This window comes from Pipistrellus kuhlii, unplaced genomic scaffold (assembly GCF_014108245.1).
Source record: "Pipistrellus kuhlii isolate mPipKuh1 unplaced genomic scaffold, mPipKuh1.p scaffold_m20_p_72, whole genome shotgun sequence".
Classification (NCBI taxonomy): Eukaryota; Metazoa; Chordata; class Mammalia; order Chiroptera; family Vespertilionidae; genus Pipistrellus; species Pipistrellus kuhlii.
The window spans coordinates 1,084,840-1,108,352 of record NW_023425576.1 but is presented as its reverse complement, the minus strand read 5'-3'; the positions used below and the strand labels follow the sequence as shown (position 1 = coordinate 1,108,352).

Sequence of the window (23,513 nt, the reverse complement as noted above, 5' to 3'; positions counted from 1 at the left end):
TCCATACCCATTCCTATTTTTAAAGTTTCCGCCCGGCCCGCCTGACTCCGTGGTTGAGCATCGACCTATGAACCGGGAGATCACGGTTCGATTCCCGGTCAGGGCACAGGCCCGGGTTGTGGGCTCCATCCCCAGTGTGGGGCGTGCAGGAAGCAGCTGAGTAGTGATTCTCTCTCATCATGGATGATTCTCCCTCCCTCTCTGAAATCAATAAAAATATGAAATAAAAATAGAGTTCCCTTTTGCCTTTGGAGGCAGTGCGGTATAGGGTAAGGGCAAGATTAGGGCCTCCTGTGTTAACAGCCTGGCTTTGCCTCTTTCTGGTCCTAACGCACTTCTGTAAAATACGGGTTAATGTATTTTACATCCAACAGCAGTTGAGGCTTAAAACCTCCCGGGGCGTGTATGAATATGTCCTTAGACAACGGACAACCGAGATAAAAACCAAGGAGTTCTTTGTCCAGGCGCGGCCTGCCGACACCACCAGTCGTGAATGGCCGAAAATCTCAGGTTTCCTCTATTTGTACTCCCGGCATCTCTAGTGAAGACCCAGCAAACACACAATGCAATCCAAAGACACAATGCAATGTATTGTAGAATTGTGCACCTGAGGCCCTGTATCATGTTATCATCCGTGTCACCCCAATAAATCCGATAATCAATCAATAAAAAACCCAGCATGTAGAAACTCACTGACTCCCTGCTGTGGTCACTCACTAAAACAAGCCATATTCGCACAAACTGCACATGTCATTGTCTTCACTTTGCTCCCATTCAGCCCTGGAATCCGGGAGAGAATGGCTGATGGCTCTGATCCTGGGGCGGGGAGGTGGGGGGTACCCTGAGCCACTCTGTGCTTTCCTAACGGTTTGCTTAAGGTTGCCCCTGGCAACCGCAAGGATGGCCCTCCCTCCCTCCCCAGTGGAAACGCTGCTGCCGCCTCCATCGCCGCCTCCTTCCCCCGCCCTCAATGCAACCTCTTTGCAAAACCCAAAGGGCGGGTTCCCTCTCTCAGCCGCCGCGGGGTTCGGGTGTCGCAAAGACCCCGCCTCGGTTTGCGGCCCCCCCTCCGCGGCGAGCGAGCGCGACGAGACAAGAGCCATCATTTAAATGAGGCGCTGCCTTCCCATTGGCCCGGCGCTGCCGCCCTCCGATTGGCCCCCGCGGAGGCGCCGCTGCTCGCTGATTGGCTCCGCGGGGTGCCGCGGGCGGGGCCGCGCATGCCCATTGGCGGAGGAGGGAAGTTTAAAGTCGGGGCAAGACGCCTCCTCACCTGCGTCGTCGCCGCCGCTGTCGGGCCGGCGGCGAGTGTGTCTGGGGGACTCGCGGCCTGTGTTTCGGGGTGCGGTTGGCGTTGTGCGCGGGGCGCCATGGCGGCGGCGGCGGAAGCCCCCCGGGCTGCCCTGGCGGCGCGGCGCGGCTGCGGGGCCGCCGGGGAGCCGGGCCCGCCGCCCGTGCTCATCCTCAGCCACTTCTGCCCGCGGCCCTTCGTGTGCTTCGGGGCCCTGCGGCCCGGCGCCTCCCGGGCGCTGCCGCTCGCCGTGCTCAACCCCAACGCCGAGCCGGCCGCCGTGGCGCTGCCCCCGGGGCCCGCCGCCGAGCGCGGCTTCCTGGTCCGGCCGCGCGCCTTCCGGCTGCAGGTGGGTGTGCGGGCCGCGCGGGCGTCACCCGGGGTGCGGGGTGCGGGGTGGGGGGTCCCCAGAGAGGAGGAGGAAGCCAGGTGCATCCGGGTCCCCCTTCTCAGGAGGGGGACTGAGGGCCGGGGTGCTGGGGGGGGGGGGGGGGGGTTGGGCAGCACCGCACCCCAACGCGCATGCGCGTAGCATCCTTGGGCAGCATCTCAATAGCTTATTGCCTAGAGCAGCTGTTTCCTTGGTTAAAGAAATATATCTTATTGGTTTTTTTTTGCAGAGAGGAAGGGAGAGGGATAGAGAGTTAGAAACATCCATGAGAGAGAAACATTGACCAGCTGCCTCCTGCACACCTCCCCCACCAGGGATGTGCCTGCAACCAAGGTACACATGCCCTTGACCAGAACCCGGGACCCTTCAGTCCACAGACAGGATGCTCTATCCACTGAGCCAAACCGGCTTCGGCTTTAAAATATCTTATTGATTTTTTCACTGAGAGGAAGGGAGAGGGACAGGGAGTTAGAAACATCGAAGAGAGAGAAACATCCAGCTGCCTCCTTCACACCCCCTACTGGTACACGCCCTTGACCAGAATCGAACCCGGGACCCTTGAGTCCGCTGGCTGACGCTCTATCCGCTGAGCCAAACCGGTTTCGGCTTGCTTTCTTTTTTAAAAACTTTCTTTGTGGATTAAGGTATTACATATTTGTTTTCATCCCCCCCCATTACCTTCCCCCCCACCCCCCACTCATGCCCTCACCCCCCTGGTGTCTGTGTCCATTGGTCTGCGTGCACACAGGTCCTTTGGTTGATCTCTCCCCTGCCTTTCCTCTGAGGTTTGACAGTCTGATCGCTGCTTCCCTGTCTCTGGTTTTCAACCTCGTTCGTCTCCTGGAATATGTAACTAACTGCTGGAATTCTGCAGCACCCCCCATCGCCCCCCCAAAATATCCAATATAACCTTAGCTAATCTGATCCATATATATATATATATATATATATATATATATATACACACACACACACACACACCCATACACAATATATATATATATATATAGTATATATATCAATCTGATATATATCAGACCAATCTGACCAAAACAAAATTTTTGGGGCAAAAGTCTTAATAATGCAGTTTCTTCTATTGTATATTCGGACTGGAAGTAGTATGCATATCCCAAAGAAGTAGAAATATGTGATTTAAATTTAAAAAACCCCCAATAATGAAATATGATTTGGAGACTGTGTCATTGCTTTATTTGTAATTAAAATCTAGTTACCATTTCATTTTATTGTGAACCTTGTTACTGCTGTAGCTTTTTTCCTCGTACTGAGTGAGAGAGGTTAGGAAAACATGTTTGATTTAATGTTACTGTGGTGTAGAGTGTTGGTGAGCAGCGGTTAGTAATCTTGCCCTGTGGTCTGAGTTGTTCATGGTATGTGCTGGTTGGTATGCCTAGTCTCGTTACAGCATCTTAAAATCATTCTTCCGATTTCAGCCGAAAGAAAAGATCGTCATATCTGTGATCTGGACGCCAGTGAAAGAAGGCCGAGTCCGAGAGGTCCTGACGTTTGTTGTCAATGACATTCTGAAGCACGAGGTCATACTGCTAGGAAACGCCGAGGAGCCCAGAAAGAAAAAGGTAATCACTCTTCCTCATCCTGCCATTTACGCTTAAGAAAATAACAGCGTGTAAACATTGCTTTGATAACACCTGTGGAGGTGAGTTACGCACATAACGTTTTCTTATTACAGGTAACGTACAACCACCATCAACCTAGCTTGTCCGTTTTGCTTATTTTTGCAGAGGAGTCTTTGGGACACCATTAAGAAGAAAAAAGCTTCGGCCTCCTCAGGCCACAAGAAAAGGATTCCGAATATTCCGAGTGTGAACCAGACGTTCAGCGTCCTGCCCAAAGCAGACAGAGTCAGGAGCCCCCTCCAGGCCTGTGAAAACCTGGGTGCGAACGAAGGCTGTGCCCCAGCAGCCAGCGGTTCTCTCCTCCTCCAGGAGAACAGAATACCCATCTCGCCCATCAGCCCCGCTCTGGAGGAATGCCGCGGGGACGCGTGCCTGCCCCTGTGCGTCCGGCGGTCCACCACCTACACGGCGCTCCAGGCACCTGGCAGCGGGCAGCTGTGGGCACTGGGAGGTGCCCCCGTGTGCCAGGAGTTCACCGAGAACGTCACGCTGGAAAGTTCCGTGGACTCCTTGACGGATGATGTCAACGGACCCATGGAAGAGGCCGGTAAACGCTTTCTCACCCCAAGCTGCCCTTCCACGTGGGGCGTTCACCGGAGCCACGGGGACTGTCTGAGCCCCGGTTCCTTTCTGAGGAGCAGCCACGGGGCCGGCGATAAACCGGCGCCGGCGACGTGCGTCTCCCCGGACGTGTTTCCGAAAGCGGGTTCGAGGCCCAGGCCCGTGGAACCAGACACCATCCATGGCACGTATCAGGCCATTTTAAGTCCCGATTCCTTCCTCAAGGACAATTACGGGCTAAGCCAGAAGCTGGAAGCGGAGCCCGTGAACCTGTTTGTGTCCCCAAACCAGTTTGTCCGAGAGAACATGCCACATTTATGTGTAGCTCAGCCAACGTGTCAGTTGTCGCCGCTCTCCAAAGAGAATTCTCAGGCCCCGCCGTCTCCCCCGGGGCAGAAAGAAAGTGAAGATTTACCGCCTATTCCTGGAAGCCGGGGCTCGAACTCTCCAGAAGCTGTCTTCGAAGAACCCGCGGCTTTGGAAGCGATGCCGGATGGTTCCGGTTTCACAGAACAGAAGCGGCCCTGGCTGCCCGCAGCCCAAACTGCCGCCGGACCGCACCCCGGGGCCCAGCCCCCGCGCCGCCCCATCCTCTCGGCCACGGTCACGAAGCCGAGGCCGCCGGGGCCCCGGGCGCACGCGGGCACCAGCGCCCCGAGGGCCAGGCGGTGCCTCCGCGGCGCTGTCGGCGGCTGTGGGAGCCCCGCGGACGACCCCGAGGGAGACGGCGCCCTTCGCCCCCCGCTCCCGGTCATCGATCCCGCCGGGAGCAGCTCTCTGGGGAGCGGAAGAGCCCCCCGCTCCCCCCAGAGCGCCCTCACGGCGGCGCGGAAGAGGAAGAGCGGGGGCAGCGGCGAGGACGCGCGCGGGCCGCCGGCTGGCCCCCCAGAGGGACGGGAGAGCAAGAGGACCCACCTCTGTCCCCCGGAGCCCCGGACCTCCACCGCCAGGAAGACCAGAGCGCCGGGGACGCCCGGCCCGCAGCGTCCGGGCAGCGGGAGGAGGTCACTCCCCAGGACGAGGGCCGGTGAGTGTCCGCAGGAGCTGGTTCCCCCTGACGGCCACGCTGTCGGCTGCTCTGAGCTGGCCTGAACCCGCCCCTGCAGGCACCCCCCTCCCCGGTCCCGGCTCTTCCGGAAACTCCGCCATGTTTCTGGAAACCTGGTGCCAGCATCCTCCTGCCCTCCAGCCCTGCAGCCCTTTCATCCCCACTCCCTCCCAGCCGCCACGTCCGCCCGCCTCCACGTTCGTCTTACTCAGCGTGGCCGCCATCACTCCTCACACACACACACACACACACACACACACGTCTCCTCGCTGTGCTTGTCTAGAGACACCCATCCCAGCCCAGTGCGGCCGCCTCTCGGCCTGAACCCTGCTGGTGGGTCCTTAAGTGCGTGACCTCTGCCCTGGCCGGGTGGCTCAGTGGGTGGGAGCATCATACCACTCACCAAAAGGGGGAGGGCACATACCCAGTCCAGTCAGGGCACATGCCGGGGTCTGATTTCTAGTCGGGAGGCAACCAATGGGTGTTTCTCCCCTACTCCCCTTTCCCTCCCTCCTTTCCCCCCTCCCTCCCTCCTTTCCTTCTTTACTTTCTCTTTAAAATCAATAACCATAACTTCATGTGAGGATTTAAAACAATAAGTAAGTAAATAAATTCATGCCCTCCGACCTCAGGGAAGCCCTTAAGTCTCAGCTCGGCTCTGTTTTCCTGGTTTGGGACCGTGTCCCTCTGCTGCAGGCTGCCGCCGCCTCCCTGCCCGCTTACGGAGAGCCAGTGGTCGGCCTGGCACCTCCCCGGTCTCTATGCTTCTGCCTAATCAGTTCTCATCGTGGCCACTCAGCCGCTTCCTGTCCGCTTTGGCCTCTGGTCTGACCCCTGTCCTCCGCCTCCTACACGCTTGCTGCACGGACAGGCTCGTGGAAAAGCCACATGTAGCCGGGAAACGGATCTCATGTCACCTTTTAATGCTCTTGTTCTGCTTTACAATTTATTTTAGATTCTTTAGTTTTCAAAACTCCTAAACCTAAAACACACAGACGGACACCACGCATGGTTCCTGTGGCCCAGGCTAGTCTGACCTTCATTAAACGCTTGAAAACAGGCAAGTGTCTCTGGGCGGCAGCGGCTGTGGGAACTGCCCTGAGCGGAGCAGGCCTGGTGTTCCCGCGGAAACGGATCGCCTGTGTGAACGGGAGCCGGGGAGAGCCGGGAAGGGGATGTGCGGTGGCCATGGGGGCGCTTTCTCAGCTCCGGGACTCGGGGTTTCCAGATGAAAGCAGCAGGGGCTGCCTCGCTCTCCCTTCGTCCTCGGATTGCGTGTCACTCACTCCCCAGGGCTCCCGCCGTCTCCAGTGAGCGGGAGAGACGCCCCTCTCTGTGCTCTGCTGCCGTGTGCCCTCTGACGCTGTAAAGGAAAAGGTCTCATCCGCCCCCCCCCCCGCCCCCCGTCTCACGCCCGCAGACGTCCCCCGGCACCCGATGCCCTTCGCCGCCAAGAACGTGTTCTATGACGAGCGCTGGAAGGAGAAGCAGCAGCTGGCCCTCACGTGGTGGCTCAACTTCCTCCTGACGCCGGACGACCTGGCCGTGAGGACGCAGGTCCCGGAGGGTGAGTGCCTGCCCCCACAGGGAGGGCCCCGCACGCCATGCGCCTTCTTTATCTGTTTGATGTGTCAGCGATTCTTTACAGAGAAGGAGAGTTAGAAACATCCGCCAGCTGCCTCCTGCACACCCCCCGCTGGGGCTGTGCCCGCAACCAAGGCACACGCCCTTGACGGGAATCGAACCCGGGACCCTTCCGTCCGCAGGGCGACCCTCTATCTACTGGGCCACACCAGTGAGGGCCAGACTGTGCCTTTTTATTATTTTTATCTTTTTAAATATATCATCGTTGATTTCAGAGAGGAAGGGAGAAGGGGAGAGAGAGATACAGTAGAAACATCAACGATGAGAGAGAATCATGGCATGGATCGGCTGCCTCCCGCACATTCCCTACTGGGGTTCAAGCCTCTGCCTGGAATCGAACCCGGGACCCTTCAGTCCGCAGGCTGAATGCACCCGGGAGGAGACAGTGTGGGAAGGGATGGAACCAGCAGGTCGCGGTGGGGGACGGGCCTCCGGGCTTGGCGTTGAGCTGGAGGGGAGGAGGGCGCCTGGGAGGGCGCGGGTGACATGGCGGGCGGTGGGCACCGCGTTCACCGGGCCCCTCTGTCTCCCCTCTCCTGCAGTGAACGCCGCCACGCTGCTCCTGGGCGCCGAGAGCCACCACAAGCCGAGCGTGGCCCGCGCGCCCACCAAGGAGGAGGTGTCGCTGCGGGCGTACACGGCCCGGCGCCGGCTGAACCGCCTGCGGCACGCGGCCTGCCGCCTGTTCACGGCGGACGGCATGGTGCAGGCCATCAGGAAGCTGGAGGGGGAGATCGCAGCCCGGCGGCTGGCGGTCCGGAGGGACAGGCGGCTCTGGAAGGACGTGGGTACGCCGGCGGCTATGCCTCTCTGTCTGTGAACGCGAAGTTCGTGTATTTGTAAAGTCACTTCCTGTGCGTGACGGCCCGCCTCCCCGTCCCCCGTGGAGGTGGTGACTGGTGTGTGCTTGGTTCCAGGGGAGCGGCAGAAGGTCCTCAGCTGGCTGCTGGCCTACAACCCGCTGTGGCTGCGCATCGGCCTGGAGGTGAGGGCGCCCCCCGCGGCCGCGCTTTCAGACGCGCTTGTGGGAGACGCTCACAGTGACACGTTCCCTGATGGAAGCGTTTCAGTAGCTTTTCTTCCCGTTTGAAACCAAAGCGCTCAGGAGGCACGGGGACCAGGCCCCTGTAGGCCATCGCCTCTTCGTTTTATAGCCGCTTCTTGTCAGTTCTGAAACACATCTAGAACGCGGTGCTAGACAGAGTAACAAGTGGCAGAACTGGGCTCTTGTGAGTCCATTTCCGAATTGGAACCTGAGCACCACTGAGGGCTGTGCCGTGTGTCCGCTTCTCCGATGGCACGGAGGGTGGATGTGACGTTGACCTCGGTGCCAGCCCCTGGCCGCGCTGGGCCCTGCCGGCTGGTGCGGGCAGCCCTCTGCGCCCCGTGCACAAAGGTGGCATCGGAACTCGAGGTGCCCCCATCACCCAAGGCCCAGTCGTTCTGAGAATGTGAAAACGGACAGAGTGAGAGAGGGGCCGCACTGCCCCTAACAGCTGCGGGCCCCCTGCTCCCCAGGACGGAGGGCGTGGCCGGAGATGAAGATGGAGATGGCCTCCACCTCCCCATCCGGCCCCGCAGCCTCTCGGCCCGGTCCTGACTCGGCTCTCGTTCCCCTCCAGACGGTGTTCGGGGAGCTCATCGCTCTGGAAGACAACAGCGACGTCACGGGGCTGGCCGTGTTCATCCTGAGCCGCCTCCTGTGGAACCCCGACATCGCCGCCGAGTACAGACACCCCTCCGTCCCCCACCTGTACCGAGACGGTGAGGGCTCCAGAGGGGGCGGCTCCTCGTTCTCCTGCCTCGGAAGTCACCGGCCGGAGAAAGAGCACCAGCCGGGTCCTCCCCCCCCCTCCCCTCTTCCCTGCACGTCCTCCACCTGTGTTCCCCCTGCCTCTGCGCTCCGCCCCCTCCCGCTCCCCCCGCGGGGCTGTGGCTGTGGCTGTGGCTCCGCCCCTCCCACGCCCCCCGCGGGGCTGTGGCGGTGGGGGTGGCGGTGGCGGTGGCGGTGGCGGGGATCTGCTGGGGGATCTTGTGTTGTTAACCTGTCCCGCTGCGTGTGCCGCCCTCAGGCCATGAGGAAGCCCTCTCGGCCTTCACGCTCAAGAAGTTCGTGCTGCTGGTCTGCTTCCTGGACCGCGCCAAGCTCTCCCGGCTCATCGACCACGACCCCTGTCTCTTCTGCAAAGACGCCGAGTTCAAGGTGGGGCCCGTCTTGTCGGTGGCGCTGCCCGGTCCCCCCTGCCGTGTCGCACGTTTTCTCTGTAGAAGAGGGAGCTCCTCGGGGAGCGGGGCTGGGTGGGCAGAGCCGGGTCCTCCCAGCGGCTCCGCTCCGTCTGGGGGTTCGCCTGAGCCTCCCCGGCCGGCCCTGAACCCGGAGAGGAGCAGACGGGGTTCCCGGGCCTCTGCGCGGGGGCCGCTGCTCGTTCCGAGAGAGCGTTCGTCTGAGCCGCTTCTGAGCGGTCACTGTCGGGGTGGGGGGCGCGGGGTCTGACGCCTGGCTGCCCGCAGGCGAGCAGAGACGTCCTGCTGGCCTTCTCCCGGCGCTTCCTCAGCGGGGAGGGCGACCTGTGCCGCCACCTGAGTGGGCTGGGGCTGCCCGTCAGCCACGTGCAGACGCCCCTGGACGAGTTCGACTTCGCCGTCACCAACCTCGCCGTGGACCTGCAGTGCGGGGCGCGCCTCGTGTGAGTGGAGACGCGGACGGGTCTGCTGCTGGGTTCGCTGGAATGTTCCCGAAGGCACTCTTGTCTGTATTTGCACGGTCTTCGTTGCTTTCTCAGTGTTTGGAGGTGAATCTAGGGTTAAAAAACGGGACCAAGCATCGGCGGCACTTTCGGGAGAATGGGGTCCGTGCCCTCGGCGTGCTGGCGGGAGCGAGGAGGTTCAGAGAGTGTTTGAGTCTTTCTGACTCTTTAACTTGGTGGTGGGGGTTATGTGGGTGGTAACCGTATTTTAATGAGGCTTTATATCACACTCTGTTTTATATCACTCTCTCATCTGGAACCCCTCCCGCCGGCAGGCGCGCCGTGGAGCTGCTCACGCGGAACTGGGGGCTCTCCAGGCAGCTCCGCATGCCCGCCATCAGCCGCCTCCAGAAGGTGCACAACGTGGACCTCGCTCTGCAGGCGCTGCGCGCCCGGGGCGTCTCCTTACAGGACGAGCAGGGTGAGCCCGCGGCCGCTCCCCGAGGCCCTGTCCCCCCTCCTCCCTGTCCCCCCTCCTCCCTCCCCCGCGGCGCTGACCTGTCTCCGCTGCAGGAAGCGCCATCCTGGCCAAGGACATCGTGGACCGGCACCGGGAGAAGACACTGGCGCTGCTCTGGAGGATGGCGCTGGCCTTCCAGGTACCGAGGCGGCCGGGGGAACCGTGACTTCCTCCTGCTGTGCTGTCCCCGGAACGGGCTGGTCCTCAGAGCACCCGCCCTCTCCCTCTCCCTCCCTCTCCCTCACCCCTCCCTCTCTCTCACCCCACTCTCTCCCTCACCCCTCCCTCTCCTTCTCCCTCCCTCTCCCTACCCCTCCCTCTCCCTCTCCCTCTCCCTCCCTCTCTTTCACCCCACTCTCTCTTACCCCTCCCTCTCCCTCACCCCTCCCTCTCCCTCACCCCTCCCTCTCCCTCTCCCTCTCCCTCTCCCTCTCCCTCTCCCTCACCCCTCCCTCTCTCTCACCCCACTCTCTCTCTCACCCCAGAGAGGAAGCCGAAGGGAAAGGCCACGTCCGGGGCGGGAAGTGGACAGGCTGGGGCCCAGCTTGTCTGGCCTGAGACCCCGTGGGCGGAGCCCCTGCCCCTCCCTCGCCCCCAGCGGACGTGTTGGTCTAAAATAGACGTCAGGTCTGCAGCCATACCACCCTGAACGCGCCTGATCTCGTCTAAAATAGACGCCAGCTTCTGGGGTGGAAGCGATGCTCTGTCCGAAGGACTGAGGTAGTCATGTGCCTTACGTTCAGGTGGACATCGCTCTCAATGCGGACGAGCTAAAGGAAGAAATCGACTATTTGAGGAGCGCGTGGAGGGCGAGGAAAAGCTCGCCTGCGCCCTCCCGCCGCGCGGACACGGCTCTCCGTGAGCAGACGGACCAGGAGCGCCCCGAGAGCGTGCGGCTGCTGCTGGAGTGGGCGCGGGCCGTGTGCGCCTTCTACGGTGCCCAGGTGCGTGCCCGTGCCCCCCTGTGCCCGCCTCCGCCCTCTGCCCGCCTCCGCCCTGTGCCCGCGTCTGTGCTGTGCCCGCCTCCGCCCTCTGCCCGCCTCCGCCCTGTGCCCGTGTCCCCCTGTGCCCGCCTCCGCCCTGTGCCCACCCGGGTCCTGTGTCTGCGTCCGCCCTGTGCCCGCGTCTGTGCTGTGCCCGCCTCCGCTCTGTGCCCGCCTCCGCCCTCTGCCCGCCTCCGCCCTGTGCCCGTGTCCCCCTGTGCCCGCCTCCGCCCTGTGCCCGCCTCCGCCCTCTGCCCGCCTCCGCCCTGTGCCCGCGTCTGTGCCCGCGTCCCCCGTGAGGCGCGGGCGGGTCAGACGGCAGGTGGGCACGGCCGCTAGCGTCTCTGCTTCCCCGCGGCGCCGACCTTCCCGCTCGCCCGCAGGTGGACAACTTCACCGTGTCCTTCTCGGACGGCCGCCTGCTGTGCTACCTGATCCACCACTACCACCCGCGCTGCGTGCCGCTGGCCGCCATCCGCCAGCGCACCTCGCAGACCGTGGAGTGCGCGCAGTCCGGCTCCGTGGTCCTCAACTCCTCGTCCGAGTCCGAGGACAGCGGCCTGGACCTGTCCCTGCGAGCCCTGGAGCTGCGGCAGGCCGGTGGGTCGGTGGGCGTGGCCCCAGGGTCGGTGGGCGTGGCGTGCTGAGTGGGTGGGCGTGGTCTCAGGGTCAGTGGGCATGGCGTGCTGAGTGGGTGGGCGTGGTCTCAGGGTCAGTGGGCATGGCGTGCTGAGTGGGTGGGCGTGGTCTCAGGGTCAGTGGGCGTAGCCTGCTGAGTGGGTGGGCGTGGTCTCAGGGTCAGTGGGCATGGCGTGCTGAGTGGGTGGGTGTGGCCCATGAGTGGGTGGGCGTGGTCCGCTGAGTGGATGGGCGTGGTCCGCTGGGTTGGTGGGCGTGGCCCGCTGGGCCGGGGGCGTGGCGCGCTGGGTGCCAGGCCTGCAGTTGGCAGAGCCGCCGGCTCACGGCGGTCCTCCGGCGCAGGGACAGCCCCCGAGGAGCTGCACCGGGAGCTTCTGGAGAACGAGAGGAGGAACTTCCAGCTGGTGAGCTCCGCGGCCCGGGACCTGGGCGGCATCCCGGCCATGGTCCAGCACGCGGACATGTCCAACACCATCCCGGACGAGAAGGTGCGCGAGGGGGGCCCCTTCCCTTCCCCGAGGCCCGGGAGGCGGCGGCCCAGGGACGGCCCGGGGGCCTGCCGCCTGCCGCCGGCGCCTCCATCTCCGCTTCCTCCAGGTGGTGATCACCTACCTGTCCTTCCTCTGCGCGCGGCTGCTGGACCTCCGCCGGGAGAGCCGGGCCGCGCGGCGCATCCAGGCGGCGTGGCGGGAGCACCGGCTGCGGGCGGAGCGGTGCTGCCGGCAGGTACCGGGTGGAGAGCCGCTGGTCTGGTCGTGCGCGGTGCTGGGATGGCTCTTCCGGCCCACCCCGGTTTCCTTTCCTCTGTTCGGTGTGCCTGCCCGGTTAACATTAACAAAAGACTTTCTTATAATAATCACGTAGGGCCTCCAGTGATGGTTCAATTGCTTTCTTGTTTTGAGGAGCGAGACCGAGCTGCCAGCGTCCTCCAGGCGGCCGTGCGGGGCTTCCTGGCCAGACGGCGCCGGCGGAGGGAGGCGCGGGCCGCGCTGGCCGTCCAGAGGCGCTGGCGGGCGCTGTGCCGGCGGCGGGCAGCCCTGCGGGCCGAGCGGGAGCGCCGGGAGAGAGCGCGGAACCAGGCGGCGGCCGTGATCCAGGTCAGCATCTGGCCCTTTGGAACTTTTAAAGCACACGTGTCAAACACAAGGCCCGCCGGCCAAATCCGTCCCGCCAGGCCTTGCAATGTGGCCCGCACCGCGCTGTCATCACTGCGCTCCGCTGCGTTTCCATCACAATGACAGTTTATGACTGTTGAGTAAACCATTCGGCCCGCGATTTAGGCTGGATTTTAGATTTTGGCCCCTTCTCTGATTGAGTTCGACACCCCTACTTTAAAGGAAGGAAGTGAAATACGATCAACTTCTAAGTTGTTGTAGCTTAGACTTCTGTTTTACCTGGGGCTTAACCTCGGCAAATATCGCAGGAGCATTTGAGATGTCGCTTCCTGACGTATGTCATCCGTTTGCCTCAACCTCTTATAAAAACGAAAAAGCCAGACGCGCTTGTGTGAACGCCGGGTGCAGGTGCAGGCGCAGGCGCAGGCGGGCGATGCCCGCTCTCCCCGGAGGGGCCCGCAGGCCGCCTATGGCCTCTGCTGTGTCTTCCTCCCGGGGTCTCCAGGCCTCCCCCCGGCCGGGCTGGCCTGCATGCTCTCATTCCACTCCACAGTCTGCTTCTGCAGTAATCTGCTTGATTACTGCAGAATCAGAAAGATATTTGCATTGTGCCCAGCCTTAGGTAATCGCATTAGGGTTGAGACAAAGATCGGTGAGTTGGCTCCAGCCGTATCAATGTAGGATCCGACATAGACACACAGAGAGACGAGTATCTTTTTCAAAAGTATGTTGTTTTAATGTAACGTGCTCAAAAGTATGTTGTTTTAATGTAACTTTTAAGCAATATGTTTGAGAAATGAAGGCCTGCGGACGTGTGGCGTTCAGGGGCTGGCCTCACTCTGTGCTCCTTCCTCCCGCAGAGACACTGGAGGAGGTTTTCCGCCCGGAGGCGGTTCCTGAGGCTGAGGCACTGCTGCGTGGTCCTGCAGGCCCGTTGGAGGATGGTCGCCGCCGTCACCGCGCACCGCCGCCACCTGCGGGCCGCGGTCGCCATCCAGCGGCGCTGGCGGGCGCTCCTGCAGGGCCGGGCGGAGCGCGCCCGCTTCCTGCAGGCCCGGGCCGCGGCCCTCCGGCTGCAGGCGCACTGGCGGAGGCGGCGGGAGCGAGCGCGGTTCCTGAGCCTCCGGGAGGCGGCCGTCAGGCTGCAGGCGCTCGTGAGAGGACACCAGCAGCTGCGGAGATACGGGAGGCTGAGGAGCGCCGCCCTCGTGATCCAGGCGCGTTTCCGAGCTCGCGTGGCGGCCCGGGGCGCGCTGGCGGCTTACCGGGAGACGCGCGCGGCCGTGCTGGTGCTGCAGGCTGCGTGGCGGGGGCTGCGGGCCCGGAGGACATTCCAGCGTGTCCGCATGTCCGCCGTGACCATCCAGTCCCACTACCGCGCTCACGTGGCCAGAAGGAGCTTCCTGCGCCTGAGACACGCCGCCGTCCGGCTGCAGGCCTTCGCCCGGGGCCGCCTGGCCCGCCGGCGGCTGGGGCAGCAGAGGGCGGCCGCCGTCACGCTGCAGGCCTTGTTCCGCATGCGGGCGGCCCGGCGGCGCTTCCTGCGAGTGCGCCGGGCGGCTCTGCTCATCCAGCGGCTCTACCGCGCCCGCCAGGCACTGCTCAGCCGGCGGAGGCACCGCCAGGTGCTCAGGGCCGCCACCTGCCTGCAGGCCGCGTTCCGGGGCCACCGGGCGCGCCGGCTCCTCCAGCGCCAGGCTGCGGCCGCATGCACCATCCAGGCCGCGTTCCGGGGCCACCGGGCGCGCCGGCTCCTCCGGTGCCAGGTCGTGGCTGCGTGTACCATCCAGGCCGCGTTCCGAGGCCACCGGGCGCGCCGGCTCCTCCAGCGCCAGGCTGCGGCCGCATGCACCATCCAGGCCGCGTTCCGGGGCCACCGGGCGCGCCGGCTCCTCCAGCGCCAGGTCGTGGCCGCGTGTACCATCCAGGCCGCGTTCCGAGGCCACCGGGCGCGCCGGCTCCTCCAGCGCCAGGCTGCGGCCGCGTGCACCATCCAGGCCGCGTTCCGGGACCACCGGGCGCGCCGGCTTCTCCAGCGCCAGGCTGCGGCCGCGTGCACCATCCAGGCCGCGTTCCGGGGCCACCGGGCGCGCCGGCTCCTCCAGCACCAGGCTGCGGCCGCATGCACCATCCAGGCCGCGTTCCGGGGCCACCGGGCGCGCCGGCTTCTCCAGCGCCAGGTCGTGGCCGCGTGTACCATCCAGGCCGCGTTCCGAGGCCACCGGGCGCGCCGGCTCCTCCAGCGCCAGGCTGCGGCCGCGTGCACCATCCAGGCCGCGTTCCGGGACCACCGGGCGCGCCGGCTTCTCCAGCGCCAGGCTGCGGCCGCGTGCACCATCCAGGCCGCGTTCCGGGGCCACCGGGCGCGCCGGCTCCTCCAGCGCCAGGCTGCGGCCGCATGCACCATCCAGGCCGCGTTCCGGGGCCACAGGGAGCGGGCGCGCCGGCTCCTCCGGCGCCAGGCTGCGGCCGCATGCACCATCCAGGCCGCGTTCCGGGGCCACCGGGCACGCCGGCTCCTCCGGCGCCAGGCTGCGGCCGCGCAGACCATCCAGGCCGCGTTCCGAGGCCACCGGGCGCGCCGGCTCCTCCAGCGCCAGGCCGCGGCCGCGTGCACCATCCAGGCCGCGTTCCGGGGCCACAGGGAGCGGGCGCGGTTCCGGGCGGTGCTCCGGGCCGCCGTCACCGTCCAGAGGTGGTACCGGGCCTGCACGGCAGCTCGGGACCGGAGAGCTCGGGCTGCGAAGGCGCGAACGGCGGCGCTCGCTCTGCAGGCGGCCTATCGCGGCTGGAGGGTGCGGGCGCAGGTCCGCCGGGAGCGGCGGGCGGTGCTGAGGATCCAGGCCGCGTTCTGCGCGGCCCGGGCCCGGAGGCGGTTCCAGCGGCTGCGAGCGGCCGCGCTGGTCCTGCAGCGGCGCTGGAGGGCGAGGGCCGCGGGGCGGAGGCAGCGAGCGGCGTACACCGGGCTCCGGCGGGCGGCGCTGACCCTGCAGGCCGCGCGGAGGGGGTGGGCGGCCAGGAGGCAGATCCAGAGGCGACACGCGTGCGCCGCCGTCATCCAGGCCCGGTTCAGGGCGCGCAGGGCCCGGAGGAGGTACGCGGCCTGCAGGGCCGCCGCCATCGCCATCCAGCGGTGGTACCGGCAGGTCAGCGCCGCCCGCCAGCAGCGCAGGCACTACCTCCGGCTGCAGGAGGCAGCGGTCCGCATGCAGGCAGCCTTCCGGGGCCAGCGGGCCAGGAGGCAGCTGCAGCGCATGCACAGGGCGGCCGCCGCCATCCAGGCCGCGTTCCGGATGCACCGGGCACGGGAGAGGTTCCGCCGGGCGAGAGCGGCCGCCGTGGCCATCCAGAGGAGGTTCAGGGCCCGTCGCCAGGGCCGGGCGCAGCGCGCGCAGTTCGTGGCCGTCCTGCGGGCCGTGCGTGTGCTGCAGGCGAGCTGGCGAGGAGCGCGAGCCGGGCGGCCGCGGCGGGCGGCCGCGCTGATCCAGCGCTGCTACCGCGGGCACCGAGCACGCACGTCCTTCCTCCGGCTCCGGCGGGCCGCAGAGACCGCGCAGCGCCGGCACCGCGCGGCCGGCACCCTCCAGGCCGCCGCCCGCGGCTGGCTGGTGCGGGAGCGGCTGCGGGAGATGCACCGGGCGGCCGCCGTGGTCCAGGCCGCGTTCAGGGCGCACCGAGCGCAGGCCGGGTACCGGGCCCTCAATCAGGCCTCGGTCCTGGTGCAGGGGCGGCACCGAGCCTGCCGAGCGGCGAGGCTGCGGGGAGAGGAGTATGTCGGACAGCCGGGAGCAGCCCGACAGCGGGGTAGAGAGGAGTGTGTCGGACAGCGGGGAGCAGCCGGACAATGGGGAGCAGCCGGACAGCGGGGAGCAGCCGGACAGTGGGGTAGAGAGGAGTGTGGCGGACAGCGGGGAGCAGCTGGACAGTGGGGAGCAGCCGGACAGCGGGGTAGAGAGGAGTATGTCGGACAGCGGGGTGCAGCCGGACAATGGGGAGCAGCCGGACATTGGGGAGCAGCCGGACAGCGGGGTAGAGAGGAGTATGTCGGACAGCGGGGAGCAGCTGGACAGTGGGGAGCAGCCCGACAGCGGGGTAGAGAGGAGTGTGTCGGACAGCGGGGTGCAGCCGGACAATGGGGAGCATCCGGACAGTGGGGAGCAGCCGGACAGCGGGGTAGAGAGGAGTATGTCGGACAGCGGGGTGCAGCCGAGGTCCTGCCGGCCACACCGGAGGGAGAGGAGGCAGGACGGCGCTCGCAGGAGCAGCTCGGAGCCGCTGTGCTCACTCAGCGCGCGCACCGGAGGCACCGGCAGCGCCTCCCCCACCAGCAGCTTTGGGGGGCCCCCACGGAGACCCGGGAAAGACACAGAGCCAATGAGAACGGGGCGCTGGATCACCGCGCGCTCGAGAAGGCGGCGGGGGAGCGGAGTGCGGAGCCGCGCCCGGCGGCCGGCACTGTCCAGCCGTGTCCCAGAGGCGGCAGAACGGGGACGCGTTCCCTCCGCTCCAGAGCAGCCGTGGTGGTGGCTCAGAGAAGACGCCGAGGGGCCCCCGGACGGCCGTCTTCCTGCAGCCGTTTGTGGGGACCCAGGGACTTCGACCGCAGGCCCTGGGCCACCACCCTCATCCAGGCCTGGCACCCGATGCCCAGGGCCCGCGCCGCCTACAGAGCCAGGAGAAGGGCGGCCGCCGTTCCGCAGAGTCACTGCCGGTCCCCGAGGGGGGGCTGGGCGCTGGGAGAGGCCTCCGAGGGCGCCGGGCCCCCTGCGTCCCACGGGGACGGGGCTGGCGCTCAGCAGGGCGCCGCCCGGAGCCCAGCGGCCAGGCCGCGCTCGGGGCCCGGGTCCTCCCCGGCTGCTCCCTGTCCGGGAGAGGCTGCGGGCACCGGCCCGCCCGCTCTCCGGGCACCGGCCCCCGGCGCGCTGGGAGCCGGGGAGCGGGCCGCCCTCCGAGTGGCCGGGTGTCCGGGCAGGTCCGTCCGGCGGAGGAGGGCTGTGGTTCCCCTGCCGCTGTCCCTCCGGGCTCGGTGGGCCCGGAGGCGGGTGCTGCCGCGGAGGGGAGCGGCGGTCACCGCGCAGGATCGCCGCCGCGCCCGTGTGTCCGCGAGGCTCCGCAGCGCCATCGTCATCCAGGCGTGGGCGCGGGGCTTTCTGCAGAGGCGGAGGCTCCAGGAGGCCAGAGCCAGCGCCCTGACGATCCAGGTACGTGCACTTCCTTCCACGGAAGCTCCCGTTCTCCCGGGGACCAGCCCGCAGGGCTAGGGCGCTGGGTTAGGGCCACGTTCCCGATCCAGAACGGCCGGGTTTGAGGGCGCCCGGGGCGCTGGGAGGGACTGAGCCCAGACGGCGCCGACGGGGGTGCTGGGCAGCGGCCCCGGGGGCGATGGGGGGGCTCTCCCCGGAGGACGGGGCGGAGGCGGACTTCTCTGTTGAGTGACCTTTCTAAGTGAGCCCCTCCCGGGTGTCTGTCTGCCCAGCAGGCTGCGTGGCGGAGCTACAGGGAGCGGCGGCAGGCGCGGGCCGAGGAGGCGGCCTGCAGGATCCAGGCCTGGGTCCGGGGCTGGCAGGCGCGCAGGGAGTACCGGGCCGTGCTGAAGGCTGTGCGGGCCGTGCAAGGCCGCTTCCGGGCCCGGCGGGCCAGAGCACGGTAATGCAGCCCGCTGGAGCTGGGGCGGGCGGGCGGGCATGGGCGTGTGCGTGTGCATGTTTACAATGATGGCTGCTAGAAAATAAGCACAGATTGGACTTTTCTGTTATGCTCTTTTGTTATTGCCTTTCATGTACTTTCTCCTCCTCCAGTGTCTGTTTAAATGCGGGTCCGTAAATACTTACCAAATAGATTGGTCTGAACTTGCTTTCCGATGACCCTCCAGGTTCCTGAGCGTGAGGGCGGCCGCAGTTACCATCCAGAGGAGGTGGAGAGCCACACTGTCGGCCAGGAGGGCCCGTGAGCACTTCCTGGCGGCGCAGGTGGGTCTGAGCGTGCCCCGGACGTGTGCAAAGAGCTGCCTCAGGAGGCAGGAAAGAGCAGCCTGGACGCCAGGGAGACCGAGGGCTGGGACTTAGTAACATGTGCCCTGAGGGGTGGCGCACACACTGGGCGTGTTTGAAAGCCGATAGCACTTCTGACCACCGTGTAAAGAACGTCAGCTTTTAAGCGTTAACTCGCCGACTTACGGTCGGATAGTGGGACGCACAGGAGGAGGCATGGATTGCTGTCTTACCAGTGGTTCCCTCTCCTTCAGACGGCAGAACACAGAGCCAGAGTCCGGCTCCTGCGCTGGGCAGCCGCCGCCCGCTGCCACCTGGCTGCCGCCCGGATCCAGCGGGCATACCGGCGCCACGCGGACCGGCGCCTGCGGGCCGCCATCTGCATCCAGGTGAGCCTTGCCGTGTGGCCGGGACATGTGTGTGACTCGCCTGGATATTTAATAGGTGATTCCCCTGTGCACTCGTTTACATCACACACCAAGCAGCCCGGCCGGCCGGTGTGGCTGGTGGTGGAGCGTCGACCTACGAACCAGGAGGTTCAGGGTTCGATTCCCGGTCAGGGCACAGGCCCGGGTTGTGGGCTCGATCCCCAGTGTGGGGCGTGCAGGAGGCAGCCGGTCCATGATTCTCGTCACTGATGTTTCTCTCTCTCTCCCTCTCTCTCTCTGCAATCGTTAACACACACACACACACACACACACACACACACACACGGAGTAAAATCCTCCCCTGCTTTCCACAGAGATGGTTCCGGGCCAGGCTGCGGCTGCAGAGGTTCATGCACATCCGTCACAGCATCGTCGCCCTCCAGCGCCAAGTTCAAGTGCAAGCTCGTGGGCGGCAGCAGGACCGGGCGGCCTCGGTGATCCAGGCCGCCGCGCGCCGTTTCCTCCTCCGCAGGAAGCAGGAGCGGCTCCGCCGCGCGGCGGTGGCGATCCAGGTGGGGCCGAGGCTCGGTGCAGGTCACTAACGCTCTGCACACAGCCGCACACCCTTAAACAGATGCGTTCAGTCCGAGACCCGGGGTCCGCAAACTGCGGCTCGAAAGCCGCCTGCGGCTCTCTGGCCCCCGGAGGGCGGCTCTTCCACAGAACACCACGGCCCGGGCGGGTCCGTGTGGGAGACGTGGCGTCAGAAGGAGTTTAAGTTTAAAAACTGTGGCTCTCCAGAGACATGTCTATCTATGTTGTGCTGTTGGCCTTTGGCTCTGTGGACAGATGAGTTTGTCGACCCCTGCCCTAGACTGAGTCATCGGCGCCGAGCTGCCAGATGCCCTGTTCGGGTTCCCGGGGGCGCGTGTGTGTGTGATGAGGGGGCGTCGGCGTGTTAGCGGTCAGCTGGCTGGGCCGGGGGGAGCGGGCACTGAGACAGGAACGCCCGCACGGTTCTTAGAAAGCCCGGCCGGCCGTTTCTCGGAACCGCAGGGGCGCTCGCTGCCAGCTGCCTGCGCCTCTGTAAACGCAGCTGTTTACCTGGCGGAGACGAGGGCCGACGCCGCCAGAGCATCCCGCGCGGCCTGACCCGCGCCGCTTGTCCCCAGGCGCTGTGGCGGGGCTACGCGCTGAGGAAGAGCAACGACTGCCCGAGAATCACGGCCCTCCGCACCAGCCTGCGCGCGCTGAGCGGCGAGGTCCGCGAGGAGGACCGGCTGTGCCGGCGGACGGCGCTGGCCCTCCACCACCTGCTCACCTACAGGCACCTGTCGGCCGTCCTTGAGGCCCTGCGGCACCTGGGTGAGCCGTGTCCCATGCCAAAGCCCTTATCTGGGGTCACGGCGGCCTCCGGCCACGCTGGCTGGCCTCGCGGGCTCTGAGCCTCCCTCTCTCTCTCTCCCTCTCTCTCCCTCCCTCCCTCCCTCCCTCCCTCCCTCCCTCCAGAGGTGGCCACCAGGCTGTCCCCGCGCTGCTGCGAGGACATGGCCCAGAGCGGTGCACTCCGGCAGCTCTTCCTGCTGATCCGCAGCTGTAACCGCAGCGTGCCCTGCATGGAGGTGGTCAGCTACGCCGTGCAGGTGCTGCTGCACGTGGCCAAGGTATCCGGCTCCTGGCAGGTGCTCCCGGGCAGGTGCTCCCCGGCCCTCCTCAGTGTGGTCCCGGGCAGGTGCTCCCGGGCAGGTGCTCCCCGGCCCTCCTCAGTGCGGTCCCCGGCAGGTGCTCCCCGGCCCTCCTCAGTGCGGTCCTGGGCAGGTGCTCCCCGGCCCTCCTCAGTGCGGTCCCCTCCAGGTGCTCCCCGGCAGGTGCTCCCCGGCAGGTGCTCCCGGGCAGGTGCTCCCCGGCAGGTCCTCGCCGGGCCTGGGCTGCTCGGCAGTGCGGTCCTGGGCGCTCGTCCCGCGCCTCCTCCCGGCACCGCGCTCACTGTCCCCCGCCCCGCCCTCCTCCTCCAGTACGAGCGGACGGCGGCCGCAGTGAGCGCCGTGGACGGCTGCGTGGACACGCTGCTGGGCCTGCTGCGCATGTACCGGGAGAAGCCGGGCGACCGGCTCGCCGACAAGAGCGGGGGCATCTTCACCAGGACCTGCTGCCTGCTGGCCGTCCTGCTGAGGGCGGCGGGCCCGGCCGCGGTGAGCGGACACGGCCCTCGGTCCCGGGACCCTGTCGGCTGGGGGGAGGGGGCCGGGGCCGGTGGGGGGCACGCCGGTCGGGGCAGGAGGTCGGTACTTGCCCTTGGGCTCCGCGTAGGGTCAGGGTCAGGGGGGTGGGATATTTGCCCTCTTTGTCATCGTCTGGTGAATCGGTTTATGATTGACCCCGGTCTGACCTCGGAGCCGGTCTGTCACGGCTGTGCTTGCCGTGATAGAAGGAGTGAAACTCAAGTGCGCATTTTCCTGTCCAGGAAGCTCAGGTCAGGTCCAAGGTCGCCGGCTGTGTGAGCGGCATCTACAGGCTCACGGCGCAGAAGCACCGAGCGGACCCGGAGCGGACGCTGCCCCGGCCCAGCCACGACTCCTCCGCCAGCCTGCCCCGCCTCTCGGAAAGCCCCGCCAGGGCCCGGCCGGTGGCCCGGTAAGCGGGTGGCTCCGCGGCCCGGGTCCCGGTGCCCGCGCGTCCTGAGCGCGTGGTCGCTCGGCGGCCGCGTCTGACGCTGGAGGGGCAGCCCCGACCCTCCGAGGGGAGCCCGGCCCGGGCAGCCGTCTCGGGAAGCGGCGCCGTGGGTGCTGCGGCCGGGCAGTCAGGCCCGTGGTTCTGGGAGGGAGCAGTGCAGAGGTCACCTGAGGGTCATGAGGTCCAGGGCCCACGCGATAGCCTTTAGGCCCAGGAGGGGGGTGGTCACCCTGGGGACAGAGAAGACAGACAAGGAACCTCAGGGGCCCCCGTTCCTCTGGAAGTCGGGGGGGGGGGGGGAGCCAGCCGAGGTGCTAACGGGACGGGGGACACCCCAAGGCCGGAGGAGCGGGCGCTGCCAGGGGCGGCCAGCTGGAGAGGCAGGAGGACGCGGTTAACGCGAGGCCTCCGTCTTCCAGCCTCCAGCCGGACTGGGTCCTGAGGAGGGAGGCCGGGCAGGAAATCACGACGCCCCTGCAGGCCGCGCAGCTGGTGATGGACACGCTGGGCCTTCCTTACCCCTGACGGACGGACGGACGGACGGCCAGCGGGCAGGACAGGACGCCGTGGGGCTAATCATGGCTGCGAAAGTGCTTTGGACTTTTCCTAGAAACTCCTACGATCAGATATTTGTATTAAAATGTAAGAAATACTTATACCAATAAAGTTTGTACACTTGTCATTGTTTCTTTTCGCAGTAGCTCTACGTACATGATTCCCCCACCCCTACCCCCCCTCTGCCTTCCATTCTCTAAAGACCAATGGGGAAAATATCCTCGGTGAGGATTAACAAAAGTGAAGACAAAGGCCAGCTGGCTGGCTGCTTAAATGTGTCCTTAAATGATAAGATTTCGTAAAAGGGTCCAGGTGATTCAGGGGTTGGGTCGCCCATGATCCTCCGGGTTCTTGGCTTCTCGCGGGAAAGCATTCACTCACCAGCCAGCACAGAGTTTCCCCTGACAGTTTCTTAAGAGACAGAGGGAGGAGGGCGGCTCCTCCCCAGGCCGCAGCCCCTCCCTCCTCGGAGGCTCATGGAGACGCCGGCATTCCGTGGGGGGAGCACGGGGTTTTCCTGGGGACGGGGTGAGGAGCCCCGTCGGCCTGTTTCCTTATTCGGGGTTCCGGTCGCCAGGACCGTGAGCGTGGGGGAGGGAGGGGCTGCTGCCAGGCCAGACTAGTCCCCCGTGTGGTGCCATCTGCGCTGCCAGCTCTAACCCACAGTCCTCCGGGGCTGGCTGGTCCTACGAGCTCCCTGATGGTCCTGGCAGCCTGGATTGGCCCCAGCTGAATGGCCACTCACTCCATCTCGCTGGTGGACAATTTTTAAATTAAAAACAAATGATTGAGCCCTAACCGGTGTGGCTCAGTGAACAGAGCGTCGGCCTGCGGGCGGAAGGGTCCCAGGTTCGATTCCGGTCAAGGGCATGGACCTTGGTGGCGGGCACATCCCCAGTGGGGGGTGTGCGGGAGGCAGCTGATGTTTCTCACTGATGTTTCTAACTCTCCCTCTCCCTCTCTGTAAGAAATCAATAAAATATATTAAAAACAACCACAAGTGACCGAAAACGAGCAGAGGCCATATTCTCTCTCTCACTGGGAAGCCACCTGAATGTCCGTAAAGAGTCAAATGCCAAGGCGACCTGTGTGTGGGAACAATGAGATACAGGCCACCCAGGGGAGGGACCAGCCACCACAGCCAGGACGCGTGGATCCCACAAACAGAAGGTGAAAGGAGACGTCAGCCATAGAAATACGCACAGATGACTTCGTTTATGCAGCACAAAACCTGTGAGAGCCTATGATGTGGAAGTCAAGATAGTACTTACCACCCAGCCAGCGTGGCTCAGTGGTTAAGCACCGACCTAGGAACCAGGAGGTCACGGTTCGGTTCCCGGTCAGGGCACAGGCCCGGGTTGGCATCTATCCCTAGTAACGGGCATGCAGGAGC

General features: G+C 65.4%; 1 protein-coding gene across 3 annotated transcripts; it reads left to right on the top strand.

Moving 5' to 3' along the window:
* The first annotated feature begins 1,244 nt into the window (after positions 1-1,244).
* ASPM (assembly factor for spindle microtubules) lies at positions 1,245-22,258 on the top strand. Of its 3 annotated transcripts, XM_045576023.1 has the most exons (28): positions 1,245-1,640; positions 3,134-3,277; positions 3,443-4,925; positions 5,902-6,006; positions 6,367-6,513; positions 7,133-7,378; positions 7,508-7,575; positions 8,213-8,354; positions 8,663-8,793; positions 9,102-9,277; positions 9,613-9,758; positions 9,851-9,936; positions 10,541-10,741; positions 11,164-11,380; positions 11,762-11,907; positions 12,017-12,145; positions 12,322-12,516; positions 13,395-14,199; positions 14,338-17,735; positions 18,011-18,180; positions 18,407-18,503; positions 18,779-18,913; positions 19,267-19,464; positions 20,065-20,257; positions 20,402-20,556; positions 20,908-21,084; positions 21,357-21,526; positions 21,985-22,258. In XM_045576023.1, the coding sequence occupies exons 1-28, from the start codon at positions 1,371-1,373 to the stop codon at positions 22,088-22,090; spliced, it is 9,636 nt and encodes a 3,211-aa protein (XP_045431979.1). In that variant the 5' UTR covers positions 1,245-1,370; the 3' UTR covers positions 22,091-22,258. The 3 variants fall into 3 exon arrangements, with proteins under 3 accessions (XP_045431979.1, XP_045431978.1, XP_045431977.1); XM_045576022.1 differs by having other exon boundaries at positions 13,395-17,735; positions 18,014-18,180; XM_045576021.1 differs by having other exon boundaries at positions 13,395-17,735.
* The last annotated feature ends 1,255 nt before the right edge of the window (positions 22,259-23,513 follow it).